The sequence below is a fragment of the Gymnodraco acuticeps genome, unplaced genomic scaffold (genome assembly GCF_902827175.1).
Source record: "Gymnodraco acuticeps unplaced genomic scaffold, fGymAcu1.1, whole genome shotgun sequence".
NCBI classification, from domain to species: domain Eukaryota; kingdom Metazoa; phylum Chordata; class Actinopteri; order Perciformes; family Bathydraconidae; genus Gymnodraco; species Gymnodraco acuticeps.
In genome coordinates this window covers 430,149-448,503 of record NW_022992339.1, presented here as the reverse complement: position 1 = coordinate 448,503, position 18,355 = coordinate 430,149, and the positions used below count along the sequence as shown (strand labels likewise).

Sequence of the window (18,355 nt, the reverse complement as noted above, 5' to 3'; positions counted from 1 at the left end):
AAAAGCAGCTCTCTGCATGCAGACAGGCAGGAGAGAGGCGCACAGCTGGATCCCTAACGTCACTCACTCTGACAAGACACTCAGTAGCCTACAGAGTGTGTCAGAGAGGAATGGGAGACATCCCTCAATAAATAAAAATGAATAAATGAACAGGGGGAAGACCAAGATGCACCAGTGCAAATGTCTTTCCACTGACACTCCTCCGTGCAAGGCCGTAGAGAAGGAAATTCCTCTGGTGGAGTGTGCACTGATGTTCTCCGGGGGATCCAACCCAGAGGAGACATACGCCTGTGACACAGCCTCACACAGCCAGTGTGACAGGCGTTGTGCTGACAGAGGCAGCCCTAGTGAGCGCTCTCTGTAATGCACAAACAGGCGCTGGGAACGGCGCAAACAGCCGTGCGCGTAACATAGCAAGCTATGCAAGATGTGCTGTAGTGGTCGTCATGGTGACGAGCCACGCCATCACCCATCGCCGCTGCCCGTGAGGCGAAAGGGCTGGAAAGGAGCCTCCACACGCTGCATTTCATTCCGGCTCTCATCATGAGGCACTTACACGCTCAGGGGATGAGTGGTGGTGTGTGCAGTACTGTCCACACGAGGTGTTATAACGGTGCTCATGGGTTTATTATGACCGTGTGTAGGAGGCAAGCACAGCAGGCTTCTGCAGCGAGCCATGCTGTCTACTGTTACAACCCGGCTTGTGGGCTGCAACATAAAGCTGGGAGGCGAGACGAGGGTTGTGAATAATAAAGACTACATTTTTGTTTATTTTTATAAACAAAAATGAGGACGCGGCACCAGCAACAGATCCCCGAGGCTAGCCGGGATATAAAAAGGTACTGTCATCAAACCACTCCTCAAAAAACCCACCTTAGACCCTGAAGTCCTTGCTAATTACAGACCAATCTCCAACCTGCCATTCCTATCCAAGGTACTGGAGAAAGTAATTGCCATTCAGATCCAGGAACATCTCAAACTGAATAACCTCTTTGAAAAATTCCAGTCTGGTTTCCGCCAGGGCCACAGTACAGAAACTGCCTTAGTCAGGGTGACCAATGACCTGCTGATGACAGCTGACACCGGATCTCCATCTCTCCTCATCCCCCTGGATCTAACTGCAGCATTTGACACCGTCGACCATGACATTCTACTCCATCGTCTTCGCTCTACAATTGGACTCTCTGAATCTGCCTGAATCTGAACTGGTTCACCTCTTATCTCACCGGGAGGACTGAGCACGTCACCTTGGGAGCGGCAAAATCACAAACACACTCTGTGACCTGTGGTGTCCCCCAAGGATCAGTCCTCGGCCCCACCCTTTTCACCATATGCATGTCCCCGCTTGGTCGTGTCATCAGCCGGCATGGAATATCGTTCCATTGCTATGCTGATGACACACAGCTCTACATCAGAGCTAACCCAACCCCCTCTGCACCTCTGCCATCATCCACAATAACAACATGCCTGGAGGAGATAAAGGTGTGGATGAAGCACAACTTCCTTCAACGTCCTTCAGAAAGTTCTGACAGGATGTGTCAGAGCTTTCTCCAATTAATCAAAGATACATGGGGCCAGGGCTCGAGCTTAAGGACGTCCCGTCGTCCCGGGGCCGAAAAAAATAGTGTCGGGAGGATAAAAAATAATTTTGGGACGAATTTGGGACGAGAGTTAAAATAAAAATACCCTGCTAACTCTACTACAAACGGCGATGAAAATGAAACTGACTGCACGTTTTGTGTAGCACACAGTTATTAAACCTCCTTGTCAACATAAACACACACGCACAAAACATTTAGCAACCCGCGAAATACCCACACACACACACACACACACAAACACACACACACAGTACGTAGCTACAGCTGTGCCCGCGAATTCCTGGCCCGCAAATTCACGGGTCTAGCTATGTACTGAGTGTGTGTATTTCGCGGGTTGAGTGATGTACAATGACAATGGCATCTCGTGGAGGAATTCTGAAATGTTTTACCGTTACATCACAAAAACGCACAGCAGAACCAGACCCTGGAGCGCCGGCCTCTTTATTTACTTACACCTCTTCATCCCCTATGGGTAATAAGGCTGAGATGAGAACCCTCCATCGTATTTAGTCCTTAGCAATATGATGCGCCTCTCCCCATGTAGGGATGGGTACCGAGCCCCGGTATTAAACGGGCCCCGGGCTGGAATTAAAGACAGTGGTAACGTTAAGCTCCGACATTATCGGACTTTTTATCGGTACTGGAGACATTTAAAAAATATATGCAGGGGTGCACATAACTTTTTTGCCCTGGTTCTCAAAGGAGCACCTGGAGATGTTGCTTGGTGCTCATCCTTAAAATTAAATAAACCGTAACTTTTGAGGGGTCTTGACTTTATTTGCCAGACACACGGCACTGAACACACATGCAGAGGTGAACACAGAACACACATGCAGAGGTGCACACTGAACACACATGCAGAGGTGCACACAGAACACACAAGCAGAGGTGAACACAGAACACACATGCAGAGGTGAACACAAGACAACATTAGCACGACCAGTAATCCTGCAAGCTGTCATCACTACCCTCCTGACTGTTCTCCTCACTGTCAGACATGGTAGCTGATGATGTAGGCCTACTACTTTCTCTCTGGTTGAGTCTGCGATTAGATGCTTGCATCCACAGCTGGGTTTGGGTCGAAAGTCTCTGTTGTCATCTTAGACAAGTGGATGTAATCAAATAAGTATGTGAACATAACCAATAACCTACCATAGCCAATAACAAATTAATGTAACTTATTTTATTTGTGTTGTTCATTCATATCTTATTTTACTTTAACATTTATTTATTTATGCATTTTTTTTTATCTCTCCAGTTTTAAAGGATATTTTTGGTTACTGTCCTATAGTATACATTGGAATGATTTCAAACCTGTTTATCCCAATAATTATAAAGGAGTGCCTTGGAAATATGTGTTTACATAAATTGTGACCAAACCGTTTGAACTTAAGGCAAGGCAAGGCAAGGCAAGGCAAGGCAAGGCAAGGCAAGGCAAGGCAAGGCAAGGCAAGGCAAGGCAAGGCAAGGCAAGGCAAGGCAAGGCAAGGCAAGGCAAGGCAAGGCAAGGCAAGGCAAGGCAAGGCAAGGCAAGGCAAGGCAAGGCAAGTTTATTTATATAGCACTTTTCAACACAAGGCAATTCAAAGTGCTTTACAAAAAATGAAAGAGATTAAGAAAATGGCATTTAAAATCAGTCATTAAAAAGAAAAGCTAATAAATTAAACATTAAAAGAAAAAAAGTACATGGATAAAAGTTACAGTGCAGTCTAAGATATGAATAGTTCAATTAAAAGCAGCGACAAAAAGAAAAGTCTTCAGCCTGGATTTAAAAGTAGTCAGAGTTGCAGCGGACCTGCAGGTTTCTGGGAGTTTGTTCCAGATATTTGGAGCATAATAACTGAACGCTGCTTTACCATGTTTAGTTCTGACTCTGGGGACAGAAAGCTGACTAGTCCCTGAAGACCTGAGAGATCTGGATGGTTCATCATTTAGCAGGAGGTCAGTAATGTATTTTGGGCCTAAACCATTCAGTGCTTTATAAACCAGCAGCAGTATTTTGAAATATATTCTTTGACACACAGGAAGCCAGTGTAAAGACTTCAGAACTGGAGTGATGTGATCCACTTTCTTAGTGTTAGTGAGGACTCGAGCAGCGGCGTTCTGAATCAGCTGCAGCTTCCTAATAGATTTTTTAGTGAGACCTGTGAAGACACCATTGCAGTAGTCGAGTCTACTGAAGATAAAAGCATGGACAAGTTTTTCCAAATCCTGCTGTGACATTAGTCTTTTAATCCTAGATATATTCTTTAGGTGATAGTAGGCTGATTTAGTAACAGTTTTAATGTGACTGTTGAAACTCAGGTCAGAGTCCATGACTACACCTAGATTTCTGGCTTTATCTGTTGTTTTGAACATTGCAGACTGAAGCTCAGCGCTAACTTGTATACGTTCTGACTTGGCTCCAAAAACCATTACCTCAGTTTTATCTTTGTTTAATTGGAGAAAGTTCTGACACATCCAGTCATTGATTTGTTCAATGCACTTACTCAGTGTTTGAATTGGAGCATAGTCTCCTGGTGAAATTGTTACGTAAATCTGTGTGTCATCTGCATAGCTATGGTAACTTATTTTGTTGTTTTTCATTATCTGAGCCAGTGGTAGCATGTAGACGTTAAAGAGAAGAGGCCCCAAGATGGAGCCTTGAGGTACCCCACATGTCATATTTGTCAACTCAGATGTGTATTTACCTATAGAAACAAAGTTGTTTCTGTCCTTTAAGTAGGATTCAAACCAATTCAGAACTGTTTCCGAAAGTCCCACCCAGTTTTCTAGTCGGTCTAGTAATATGCTGTGGTCAACAGTGTCAAACGCAGCACTGAGATCTAATAATACTAACACTGAAGTTCTGCCACTATCTGTGTTTAAGTGGATGTCATTAAAGACCTTTACAAGAGCGGTCTCAGTGCTGTGGTTTGGACGAAAGCCTGACTGGAACACATCGAAACAGTTATTTAAATGCAAGAAATTACTCAACTGTTGAAAAACAACTTTTTCAATGATTTTACCTAGAAATGGCAGGTTTGATATGGGCCTGTAATTGTTCATTTCTGAAGCATCTAGATTATTCTTTTTTAAGAGCGGTTTAATGACTGCAGTTTTCAGGGCCTGTGGAAAAATACCTGAGTGAAGAGATTTGTTTACTATATGAAGTAGATCTGAGGCCATGCAAGGCAAAACATCTTTGAAAAATCCTGTTGGAATAATATCAAGGCAGCAGGAGGAGGATTTCAGAAGTTGTATAATGTCCTCTAGGTTTTTATCATTAATCTGATGGAATTGTGTCATGGTGTTTGAATTGATGTTAAGTGGACACAGAGACAACACATTTGCTGTTCCTGATGCAGAGGCACTGACTGCTTGTCTGATTTTCTGAATTTTGTCAGTGAAAAAGGCAAAATCATTGCACGCCCTGGTGGATAGAAATTCAGAGGCTACTGACACTGGGGGGTTAGTTAGTCTGTCGACGGTAGCAAACAAGGCACGTGCGTTGTTTTTGTTTTTGGTAATGATGTCAGAGAAGAACGATTGTCGTGCGTTTTTCAATTCCAAATTATAAAGGCCAAGTCTCTCTTTATAGATTTCAAAGTGAACCTGGAGATTTGTTTTTCGCCACCTGCGTTCAGCTTTTCGACACTCTTGTTTCTGTTTTCACGGTGATGGCCTTTCTCCATGGAGATATTTTCTTGCCAATCACTTCCTTTACCTTAGTTGGAGCAATGGCATCTATAACATTTTTAATTTTTGAATTAAAATGATCTACTAGCTCATTTACTGAGATGTTAGCAGGGGCAAGTGTGGAAGAAAAATTCTGAGTAAACATTTCCCTAGTATTTTCAGTTAAATATCGCTTTGTGGTTACCTCTTTTTGAACATTCTTGTGAACAGAAATAGAGCTCTCAAAGAAAACACAGGAATGGTCAGAGAGTGAAACATCAGTCACCACAACCTTAGAGATATTCAGACCCTTTGAGATAATTAAGTCCAGAGTGTGCCCCTTATTGTGCGTGGGCTCCGTCACATGCTGAGTCAGTCCATAGTAATCAAGAACACAAAACAGTTATTTAGCCCCTCTGTCCTGGGGGTTGTCAACATGGATGTTAAAATCACCAACAATGACTAGACGGTCAAAGTCAATACACACTATAGACAGCAGTTCAGTAAAGTCATCAAAAAAGCTTGCACAGTATTTGGGTGGTCTATAGATATTTAGGAACAGAGCTCGAGAGGAGCATTTCAGCCGAAGGGCCACATATTCAAAAGAAGCAAAGTTTCCATATGATGTCTTCCTGCATTGAAGGGAATCATTGAACAGAATAGCAACTCCACCCCCTTTCTTATGCATTCTTTCCTGACTCGTAAAACTAAAGTTGGGAGGGGTTGATTCGATAAGAACAGCTGCACTGTTATTTTGTTCAATCCAAGTTTCTGTTAAAAACATAAAATCGAGATTGTGCTCAGTGATAAAATCATTGATTAAAAATGTTTTTCCTGCCAAAGACCTGACATTTAATAAAGCTAGTTTAAGTTTGTTAAACACACTATCAGTCATGTTTTTTGTAACAAGCTGTGGCTGGCATGGAATCACTGCTAAATTAGATAAACTCACACAAACGTTTGAGCGCTTCCTGTTTCTAAGATGATCCACCGCTCTTAATCTATTACCTATCAACACAGATATCGGCAAAGCTACTGGCAGGCAGGGCCCCGGCATGTCCTGGAAAGAGTTGAGAGTGCCATACGCCCTTGAGCCTGGACCCATCACATATCAGTAAGAGTTTGTTGTGTTTTGTACACACACATCCTTATCAGGCTTCGGAGACTGCAGATGCTTTCTTGAAGGGAGGGGAGGTGGTCGACGTAGGCACGGTGATGGAGACGGGGGAGATGGTGCGGGGGTAGAGGACATGCTGCCAGGGGGGGGGAGGTGGTTGACGTAGGCGCGGTGATGAGGACGGGGGAGATGGTGCACGTCTCCGCAGTGATTTTGGTGGGCATCGTTGAGGAGCGGGCGTAAAGGACATGGTGCCAGCCCTGCGTATCGCCTTCGTTTGGTCTTTGAACTCCAGGAAGGAATCGGTGCCAACCCTCTGTATCTCCTTTGTGTGTTCATCGATCTCCAGGAGGGTGGGCGAGGGTGAAAGGGTGAACGGAGTATCCTCAAAGGCGTTGACAGGGGGGGGGGGGGGGGGGTGACGGGCAGTGGAGACTCCTCCATGTGTCTCATAGGTCTCCCATAATCAGAACATTCCTCAGGCGGGTGCAGTGATAATTCTTCAGGGTTTTCTGCGTGATGTGTTGTGTCTTTCTCCTGTTTTGATTCCTCTTGCCGCTTGTCCTTGGCAGAGGGAACAGATTGATGACGCAGGCAGTTGAATATGTTAGAGATAAACAATTTCACTCCTGACTTGTTCAGGCAAACTCCATTTGCCTTGAAAAGATGTCTGCGATCCCAGAAAAAGTTAAAATTGTCAATAAAATGAACAGAATGGTCAGTACAGGCAGTTGAAAGCCAGGTGTTCAGTGAAAACAATCTGCTGAATCTCTCCACTCCTCTTCTGACTGGCGGTAGAGGGCCACTGATGAACACCTCTGCATTTAGACAGCTGGCAGTTTCCAACAAACAGACTCAAACTTAGACTAAAGTGAACTATCTAAACACTCAAGAGTCCTTTACCTCACTGAGCTGTAGTTATCAGTCTGACTGGAGAGGACTCTCCCTCCACATTATTGTAGAAATATCTTCTTCTTATCTCCGTTAGAGCAGCTAGCACCAGATTCTAATAACAACAGCGCTGGTACCAGTGCACCCTCCCTCTCTCCCTCGCTCACTCGCTTTGGCTGTGAGCTGCGGGCGCCAGATAAGCCAACATCCCCCATTTTCATCACTTACAGCGCCCATCGTACAGGGCAAATGAAACGTGTACCCGGGGTGAAAAGGGTGTTACATTTACTTAATTATATAATGTTTTTTTCCCTCCCAGAACTGCCAGCGCAGCGCCCCACCAGATCTGGCGCCCTAGGCGAACATCTAGCCAGTGCTACGGGCCGGCCCTGAGTTCATATCATGGTTCATATGCAACTCGCAAATATCTATTTTTGGCGGAGGTGCGCATGCGCACCTGCGCACCAGTTATGTGCAGCCCTGAATATATGTCATATGTATTATTGCTACATACATATTATATCGCAGTTTTAGTTTCGCCAACTCCGTTTCTAATATGCAATAAGACTACAACATGCGTCTATGATGTATTTTCGAGCTTTCCAATCCAGACGAGATCTCTCCCTCCCGTCTGTGTGCGAGGGGACGGGGCCGTTTGTAAAGGTCTCCTGACTGTGTTACAGACTGTCATCCTGGTTAGTGGTTACTCTGGGTTCTGTCTTCAGGACAGAGTGTTGGATGTTTTGTTAATTGGATGGGACTTGATTGGAGTCAATATTAGAGTAATTTTCTCGTTTGTGTGTTTGTTTAAATATATTTGGCCTTGTTTATGTGATTGAATGATTTACTCAAATAAAAAGGTTGATGAATTATCATCTAATGATTTGTATGATGTTTTATTTATGTTAAAGGTCACTTTGAATGATTTTAACTAATGATAATGTAGAAAAACTAACATTTTAAATTCGGGACGGTCCACATTAATTTCGGGACGGCTTAGATTGTATTTCGGGACGGTTCCGGGAGGATAGTGAAAAAAGTTATTCGAGAGCCCTGCCGGCTCAACTGGTTAAACAGCTCCAAGACTGAAGCCATTCTAGTTGGCACTACTCATCAGGTCCATTCATCCTCCGTCATCAGCATCACCTTCTCCGGTCATAACATTCCACTCTCATCAACTGTTACCAATCTGGGAGTCAAAATGTATCCTCACCTGACCTTTGAGGCCCACATCAAACAAACATGCAAGACCTCCTTCTACCATCTGAGAAATATCTCTAAACTCCGCCACACACTCAGTCTGCCAGATGCTGAAAAACTTGTCCACGCCTTTGTCTCCTCCAGGCTGGACTAATGTAACGCACTTCTCATTGGGATTCCTAGCAAGAACATCCAGAAGCTGCAATACATCCAAAACAGCGCTGCAAGGATCCTGATGAGAGAACGGAAGTATGAACACATCCCACCCATCCTCAAATCACTGCACTGGCTCCCTGTCTCACTCAGGATTGACTACAAAATCACGCTCTTCACTCATCAGTGCATATATGGAAATGCTCCCTCCTACATCAAATAATTGCTCACCCCACAAACCTCCACGAGGAACCTAGGATCAGGAAAGGCAAACCTCCTCCTTTCCCCCAGGACCAAACTGAAAACCATGGGAGACCGAGCCTTCTGCTCCGCTGCTCCGAGACTGTGGAACACCCTCCCAAACCAGCTGCGGACACCACAGACTGTGGATGCTTTTAAAAAAGGCCTAAAAACGCATATTTTTAGAATAGCCTTTTACTAGATTTTGTAAAAAAAAACACATTTTGCCATGCCGGCATAAATGTCACTGCTTTTATTCTGTTGTTTTAATTGTTTTTTTTGTTTTGTTTCACCCTTTTTACTCTGTAGCACTTTGAGTTTTGTTTACGCGAATGAAAAGTGCTCTTATAAATAAAATGGATTATTATTATTATTACTGTCCTTAGGGTAAACCCACGAGAGAGAAAGCGTTTTGAGCTCCATACTGTTTCCAGTCCCCAACTCCGGGGACTTCCGGCCGGGGACTTGTATACGCCGTGAAGTGGTTTGCGGCCTGCCAGTAAACCCAAAGCAGAAGAAGAAGAAGTGACGTCATTCCTTCATTTGCCTAATCCTCCCACAGGGACTTCATGAGAACTAAAGAGTTCTCATGAACTATGTTCTCATGAACCTTTGTGGGAAAAGTACTGCGGTGTGAATGCGCCTATTTAAAGGGCCAGACCCAGAATCAGCACTTTAGTAACAGGGCTGAAATAGAGGGGTATGAGGCATGCTACAATGTGTTGTGTATTTTGAGCAAAACACTTCAGAGACATGTTTTGTATAGATATGGCCTTATTGTTCAAATATAGTATAATATGGCACCTTTAAAGTAACACACCTGCATAGGTACATATGATTTGCAACGTATGTACCTTTTTTGGACTTGCATACAGACATACAGACTTGCATATAGAAAATTATTTATATTTGGATATGTAAACATAATTCTATTGTTGATATTTTATTATATACTGCTTTTTACATTCTTTATTCCTATTTATCCTTGTGTTAACTCTTACCTGTCCTGTATTTAAATTGTAATCCTGCTGTTGCTTAAACATCTACATTTCAATAAAGGTCTATCTTAAAGACAGACTGTTGTGCCATTATTCTGTCTTACTATACTGTTTAAAAGGAAGGAAAGAAAGAGTCCCCCCCACCTGTCTCAGAGTTGGGTTGGAGGTTGTGTATTTTGGCCCAGCCGAGGACAGCCACGCGTCGAACACAGGCCGCTCTGTCCCTTAGGCCTGCAGTCAGAGGCTGCTCCACATACTCCACCAGACTGGGCAACCTGGGGGGCGCGCACACACACACACACACACACACACACACACACACGGGTCAGTCCTGCAGCCCGTGAGAGGGTTTGCGGTCCCTGTGTGCAGCAGCTCACCGGAGGTTGGTCATGTTCCTGAGGGCCAGGCTGCGCACCATGGGGTTGGGGTCCTGGCAGTCCTTCCTCAGCGTGTTGATGACCAGCAGAGACAGCTCGGGGTTCAGAGCGGCGTAGGAACACAGGAACACGTAGACCAGTTTCTTCTGGACGATGTCCGCTGTGGCACACGCTTTCACCATCTCACTGAACAGGCCGGACACATCCACACCCTGAGACATCGCACTGATGGGGGAGGGAGCGAGAGGGGGAGAGAGATGTTCAAATATAATAAGAGGCAGTGACCCTTACTTCCAGGTTCTTCCTTCCTGCAGCAGTCAGGCTCTACAACCACCACGGCGCCTGGTAGACCACCACACACACACAGACTGGAATACACCTAATGTGCAATTTACCCTTTATTTTTCTTTCAATTTACTTACAATCTGTAAACAGTAGCAGCTACCACTTTGATATGGTCCCTTAAATATATATACTGTTACTTTTTCACCATGGTGTACTTTGTTATTTGTTTGACTTATTGTGCTTATATTATTAATAATGTGTGCCAAATAAGATTTGTTTTATATGTAAGGCTATTCTCTTTACTTTATCTGCACTGTACTTGTGCTGTTGTAATAACGGAAAGTTAGCCATGTAAAGGAATTCTGATTCCGAGGACAACAGTTTACTCTGGGAGTCTGTAAACAAACAAGTTTACAGTGTGACATTGGAGTCTTTAAAAGAAAGAAAACACGTTGTTGTCCTCCCTATTAACATACACCAGGGGACAGAATATAAAAAAACATGAATCAAACCATTTCCTCACATTTCTACAATCTTTTAAACAACACACTTTGACTTTTATCTTACAGGTTTTAGAGGAAACTAAAGGGAATATCAAACACCTTAAATAACTTAGCAACAGTTTGACAATGTGAAATAAAACAACAATACTGTATGTTATAGCACCTATAATGTTTATTAAGCTCATATAAATGTTTATAAGGTTATCGAAAAACCTCAATGGAATCCTTTTGAAGCTGGACTTGACTATGACCATGTACCCTTTAAAGTTGTATAGCGTTTGTATTGTTAGCCGTAAAGGGAAGTTGGCCATGATTTCCCTCCAAACCGGTTCGGTAAATAACCTCACATGTTGATAGTCAAGGTCTACATACATAGTCAGGATTCAATTGAAAAGGTTGGCCAACCTCTTAAAGGAAATATGAGGACAGTTTCAATATGTAACCATGTGTTTTGCAGTAATTATATGTACATTGAAACTTCTTCAAGATTCAAAGTCAGAAACATTTGGAGTAGAAATTCATTGCAATTCTAAAAAAACGATTATTATGATTTGTAATTTGGACTGGAATGAAAGATTATAGTTTGTGTAAAACAAATCAGTGTCAAAATGTAATGTAAAAAATGTCATTATTATTACATTTTATTTATTATTGATCATATATACAGTATGTTTTAAAAATATAAGTATAATGATACAAAAGTTGTCTGTGAATTAAGATAATATATAAGCATCTTCAAACTTAGAAACACAAAAAATGAGATTTCAAAAAAATCTTTCAAACCCTAAGGTGAATTCTTCAAAGAATAACGTAACCTTTTCATTTATTATTTTATTGAAGTTTATTTATGACAATTTCAATATATATTTGTATTGAAAGTAATAGTGTTTTCTCTGTACCATTATGGTGAATATGTAAATAAACAATTGAATATATAAGTGATAATATTGCTGGTCATATGAACAACATGCATGTCAGATGTCAGACAGTTTTGCTGAACACATGGTTGTTTCTTTCTTGTTGCCTGTTACAAGAAGAACCACTCCCGTAACAGCTAGAGTAGACCGCCATCACAATACAAAAGGGCCCCATTGTCAGACGGGTTCGACAGGATATTTTCTGCGGGGAACCCTTATACAAGAACCGGTCACAAAGCGCTGAGGACCATCACCTACCGGAGGACCTTGAGCACGGTGTTCCGGTATCGCAGCGGGTCGGACTGGATGTGGGGGTTACACAGAGCCCTCCTCAGCTCCCGCTCCGTGTCCTCACTGCCCAGATACGGCATGGCGGACACACGCAGCAGCCCACACTGTGTTAATTTAAAATATCACCTGCGACATTACACTATTCTTAATCAGAAGAAATGTTACTTTTAAAGACATGTGATATTTTCAATTGGGGGGTTCATTCCTATTTCCATGACTCGATTGTTTACACCGTGCGCACTTCCGCATTTCTTCTTCTGCTGTTAGTTTATGTTACCTTTGTGATATGCTGCCCTCTGCTGGTCGGCGTAGAGTGGGCATGTTTATGCATCATTAGAAGAACGCGTTTTTTATTTATTACATTTTTGGGTAACACTTTACAATAAGACTACCCTTATAAAGGGTTTACGAATACTTTGTAATTCATTTATTAATTAGGTTGTGAACACTTTATAAATCATTTATAAGAGATAAGCAGGGCAACTGTGACCGGTTGCTTGCCAAATAGGGAGCCCACATTTATCTGTAGGCTACTGCTAAGCCTTATGGCTACTTAGCTTACTTCGACTTCTTCGTCAGCCAGCATCCTTGGTATCTGTTGTTCACTGAGTTGATTCTCGCTAAGTAGCCAATATAAGGCGTAGTCATCTTGCCAAATAGTGAGCCTGTGTTGATGTATGAAAACTATGTTAGAACTGGTTCTTAATGATTAATAAAGTGTTTACAAACTCATTCAAAACCTAATCATAAACCCTTTATGAATCCTTTATAAGGGTAGTCTTATTGTAAAGTGGTACCCATTTTGGTAACTTGTTAGTAGTCATGTAGGCTAGACATAGCATAAAACACATCTAATAGAAAAACATAACAGTAGGTACATAAATATTAGAAATTAAACTTAAGTATAAGACATTTGAATCAGAATCAAGCAAGGAATTTGCTTTGGTATCTAGTGAAGTTGCACCGATAAAGAAAGGTGTTTCCTACTGTGTGCTGTGAAACATATGGAATGCATTATGTTAAAGTGGACCTATCATGCTATATTTGAATAATATATTGTAGGGCCATACCTATATAAAACATGTCTGTGAAGTTTTTTTTTCAAAATACCAAACAGATCATGCATTTTAGCCATACCTCATTTCGCTCTATTTGCTCTTTTCCAGCCCTGTTTTTGCAAGGGCTGATTCTGTGAGAAGTCTTCTTCGCTGCTTTTGTGGCAGACTACAGCGCCACCTAAAGGCCTGAACATATGTACTACAGCGTCTCCAGCGCTTTCCAGCAGCAATGGCCGTGGCCCAACCCCCCATTCCCCTGATAGGTGGAGAGTTGCCCATATAGGCGGAGCACCACTTTTCTGACGTCAGAAAAATTCAAATCTGTATCAGTCTGTATCAGTTCCGTTTTTAGAGATTTGGGTATAGAGGAAAAGAGAGAGGGTTGTGTTTTCTGACACTTGGTGAGTTCCCCGAGACACCGGGGACACATATTCATGTATAAAAGACGTACAAACGTGCATTTTGCATGATAGGTCCCCTTTAAGGTATGTATATTTATTTAGACTCTTTACCATTTGAGATTACGCTTATAAACTTCATGTAAACTCATTCTCACATCAGGGATGCACAATATTAGATTTTGTAACTCATATTCACTATTTGCTGATACTGATATTTCCTTCCTGAAGAAAACATTAAGTTGCTTCTGTAGTGGAATAATCATATTATTATGCCTAGGTTTATAATTATATTCAATTTACAGATGCAGACATGAAATGCTCTGCAAATGAAAGAGATTACATTTATCTTATTCTAATATATTGGCCTTTCCTTTCTCCCAATATTGTTGGTGCCTATTTCATCATTTATATCTAACTCACATGACACTCGGACATATGACAGTATGTTGATGTTGCTTTTATTGATTGTGAAAACAGGAAATCTAGAAACATGGACAGCTTAAGACCTCCAGCAGTCTAAATCCGACCCCAATCCAAAGGCAAACATCCACTCCACCTGCCCCCATCGACAGGGATTTAAAGGCAGAGCTTCATTAAAAGGAAGGGTGGGAGGGACTTGGTGCTGGACTGCCCATCAGCTGACACAGACATTCTGAACGCCCCCCTGCTGGTCCAAAGGAAGCTGCTCAAGCCTTCCTGTGGCCCTGAGGGCAGAGCCAGGTGCCATTCTTCTCCAAATTACACATTTAGCAACATCAACAAACAATTACATCATCCACCTTCAAAAGAAAAGTCCTGATCAACTTCCCCACAGCAAAACACCCCAGTCAAATTATTAAATATCAAACACACACATTTACACTCAATTTGCATGACTAACTGGCCACAATGATTTGGAATGTTTTTTCTTAAGAATTTTTGTTTTTGCATTAAGATGTATTATACAAATGTGTATGGATTAGGGTAGGCAGATCATGATACATTTCATTCCAACACGGTGAAAGGAAGGCCTAATTTCAGCATCTTTTTCCAAAGATGGATAAATTATTGTGTGCTGTCCATTCCCTCTCCCGCTGCAAAGGATGACTCAGCACTTTGACTAAAAAAGGGGGGTAAGATGGACAGTAACTTCAACACACTCAAACACACGCCGGGGATCAGAGTCTATGACAAGTTGGGGCTGGGGGCGGGGCTGCTGGAGTGGTTCTCCTGAGTGGCTGCCTGGCTTCCTCGCGGTGGGACCTCAATGATGCGGGGCTTGTCAATAATGCGAGCGCGGCGGTCGCCTTTTTCTACAATTCCGATGATCCACGCTCCACCGGGCGCCCCCTGACCTCCAGCTCCAGAGCTCTGGCTCTTCATCTCAGAGCAAAACTTGGCTGCTTGCTCTCTTGGCAAACACACCAGCAGCCCGCCTGGGGGAGGAGAAGGAGTTTAGGAAGGGCAGCAGCTTAATACTATTTCATAGAGATGTGCAGTGACAACGTTTTTATTGTAAGTGGAAGAAGTTAGCATCACAAGGTTTTTTTTCATTGAAATTAGCAGAAAATAAGATCTGTGACAAACACACGTTCATGATACTTACACATTTTGTTCAGCAGTATAATCTCCACATATTTAATACCACTGTGATTTTTTTAAGCCTAACTATAGTCGTCAGAAGTAAACCACTACAAATAAGCTATAAACCTAATGGCTGCACATCACCAACACTAAGCTAAAGGTAGCTCATTTTTAGTGTGAAGGTATTTAGTAGTCTAGTTTTGCCACACAGAAGCTTTGGACATCAGGAGTGGGGTATTTACTAATGCGTTTCATGTCGTAGAACAAAACGTGAAAAATCTCTTCAGCTTGTGTAAACCACAGCATTTAACAAAAAACACGTTCCAAAAGGCTAAAAAGGACTCATTCCTGCACTACTCTTTCCTTCTCGATAAATCCATTAGTTGTGTATTCTTTAAAATGTAAGAAAATGGTGTAAAAAAAAAAAGAAATATGATCTGTGTTTCCTAAATCCCAAGATGACGTCCCCAATTGTATAGCTAGAAACATATTCAGTTTAATGTAGTAGAAAATTACCAATAATATTCACAATTAAGGAGCTGTATACTTTGCTGTGGTTGTCTCATTTCATACCAGAAGTCTCTGCTGACGTGCCCTGCACCAGGTTGAACAGGTTTCCACAGGCTTTACTGATGGCGGCCATCTTGGCTAGGATAGGTAGGTTGTGGATGACGAAGGCCACCTCGTTGCGTTGCTGTGCTGCCAGGTTGTTGGCGTGTCCCAACAGCCCGTAACCGGTCACATCTGTGGCAGCGTGAGCCTGGAACTTGTGCATTAGACCTGCCGCTGAAAATACCAAAACAACTTTGATCAAAATACAGAGAGTCACAAGAAGAATTTAACATCAACTGGAACTACAACCAGTAGTCTGATGCATGTTCAGCCAAATTCTCTTTGTTCCCCCTTCACAACTAAATAAATGTATGACAGCATTTAAGAGCAATTTTCATCGAAGCGCATCTTGTTCATCTTGTCCATTTTCAAAAATAAAATGTCTCCAATATGCCGCAACGGAGTACATTTAGATCAGGGATGGGCAACTTGGATGGTGGTGGGGGCCACGCAATGTATGTACTGGCCACCAGGGGGCCGCAGATTCACTTGGAACACACACACACACAAATTCCATGTGTTGTATGTAGAGATGTCCCGATCTGATCACGTGATCGGGGATCGGAGCCGATCACGTGATTATCAAAAGATCGGAATCGGGAGATAAAAATCGGGGATCGGGATTTTTTTTTATCAAATGTTTTTTTTTAAATTTAATGTTATAAAACTAAAATGACCTTGTTCACGTCTTAAAGTCGTCCTGAGGCCTTAGTTTTGGTTTAAAATGACCCAACATCATGTATGTGTTGCTTCTTTTGGGCTTGTTTTCAGACCTGGTTGCTTATTTCTCTCAAATCTGGCAACAGAGTGGGCGCAGTGTCTAATAGTAGCAGCAAGCTAACGAGAGGCTACGTTCAGCTGGTGACTCGGGAGTCGGGACAGAGAAAATGTCAGGAGTTTGGAAGTATTATAAAATTGAAAGCGAAGGCAGTGTAATATGGGCTCAGAACAGTCTCATAATACACACATGCGCACAGAAGGATTCACACTTGTATTTCATGATCTGCAAAAGGATTCAAACTTGTATTTCCGGATCCATACTTGTGTTTTTCAATGCACACACAAATGTATTCCGTTTCATATTCATGTAAATAAAATCCAAATACAGAAAAAAGTTTTACATATGTATTTTTGATCCTCACATATTAGTTTTCCGTTTAAAACCTCTGCACCTGCAAACACAAACCGCTTTCTGTGCACGGATCGCTGTGCATTCGTGTGTGGGTTTTTTGAGACTCCCCTGACGGTCAGCCGATTCGTACTTGTAATTATTTCTATCTATAGCCAATCAGATGTCTCCTCAATTCTAAGCCAATCACATGAGCGCGCCCCCACGAGGGTAGATTTCTTGCGTTTATGACGTAGCGCTTCATGTACGCATTTTGCGCAGTCCGGAGCTGACAGGTCCATGGAGCCTGCCTGCAGGCGCTAATCTCAGGACACCCTCCACTCTCAGTACAGCGCCACTTTCCGAACAGGAAATGCACGCAAATACAAGCCTTTATATTATTAAGGTACAGCGCCACTTTCCGAACCATTGATGAATGCTTGTGTACACAAAAACGGCAGGCAAAACCGTTTTAAATGTGTGTTTCCTGTATGGCGAATACAGCTGCTTTATTTATGTCTGTATGAAGTTGTTGTGAGTGTGGAGGGAGCAGCTACAGGTTAGCTTAGCCTAATCGATCAGTGCACTACGCAGCCAGTGCTAGACAGTGACCTGTTAACGGGGGGAGCCCCGCCGGTCATTATCGGCCGATATTCACTCTTGATAGTTTGATCGGTGCTCTCTATAAAGGCCGATCAGGAGAGCTGGATCTGATCGATATGGACATAAACGCAAGTGAAGTATAACCGGACGCGAGAGAGAGATCAGATCAGCTGCTGAGTCTGATGGAGACACGCTGCTCTGCATGATCACCTGATGCTCCGCCCTCTGTTTAGCGAGCTGACCGGCCTGCGCAAAATGCGTATATGAAGTAATCTTACCCTCGTGGGGGCGCGCTCATGTGATTGGCTTAGAATGAAGGAGACATCTGATTGGCTATAGATAGAAAAAATTACAAGTACGAATCGGCTGACCGTCAGGGGAGTCTCAAAAAACCCACACAAGAATGCACAGCGATCCGTGCACAGAAAGCAGTTTGTGTTTGCAGGTGCAGAGGATTTAAACGGGAAAGTAATAAGTGAGGATCAAAAATACACATGTAAAACTTTTTTCTGTATTTGGATTTTATTTACATGTATATGAAACGGAATACATTGAAAAACACAAGTATGGATCCGGAAATACAAGTTTGAATCCTTCTGTGTGCATGTGTGTATTATGAGACTGTTCTGAGCCCATAGTGTAACAGCCAGATGCAATGTTTGCAAGAAGGAGGTTCCGCGTGGTGGAAAGAACAGAGCTACGTTCAACACGACCAATCTAATACGCCACCTGAGAAACAAACACCAACAACAACAGGACGAGTACACAGCGGCCACTCAG

The 18,355-nt window shown here is 42.7% G+C and overlaps 2 protein-coding genes across 2 annotated transcripts in view; both read right to left on the bottom strand.

Moving 5' to 3' along the window:
• Nucleotides 1-12,504, bottom strand: part of ap4b1 (adaptor related protein complex 4 subunit beta 1) — a 73,002-nt gene extending 60,498 nt beyond the window's left edge. Inside the window, exons 1-3 of the mRNA XM_034208673.1 lie at nt 12,198-12,504; nt 10,235-10,459; nt 10,002-10,132 (exon numbers count right to left, since the gene is read on the bottom strand). Of these exons, the coding sequence (XP_034064564.1) occupies nt 10,002-10,132; nt 10,235-10,459; nt 12,198-12,310 (469 nt within the window). The 5' untranslated portion in view covers nt 12,311-12,504. The remainder of the gene's footprint in view (nt 1-10,001; nt 10,133-10,234; nt 10,460-12,197) is intronic.
• Nucleotides 12,505-14,128: 1,624 nt separating this feature from the next.
• sephs3 (selenophosphate synthetase 3) overlaps nt 14,129-18,355 on the bottom strand; it is a 31,359-nt gene continuing 27,132 nt past the window's right edge. Inside the window, exons 7-8 of the mRNA XM_034208674.1 lie at nt 15,826-16,038; nt 14,129-15,104 (exon numbers count right to left, since the gene is read on the bottom strand). Coding sequence (XP_034064565.1) covers nt 14,854-15,104; nt 15,826-16,038 — 464 coding nt within the window. The 3' untranslated portion in view covers nt 14,129-14,853. The remainder of the gene's footprint in view (nt 15,105-15,825; nt 16,039-18,355) is intronic.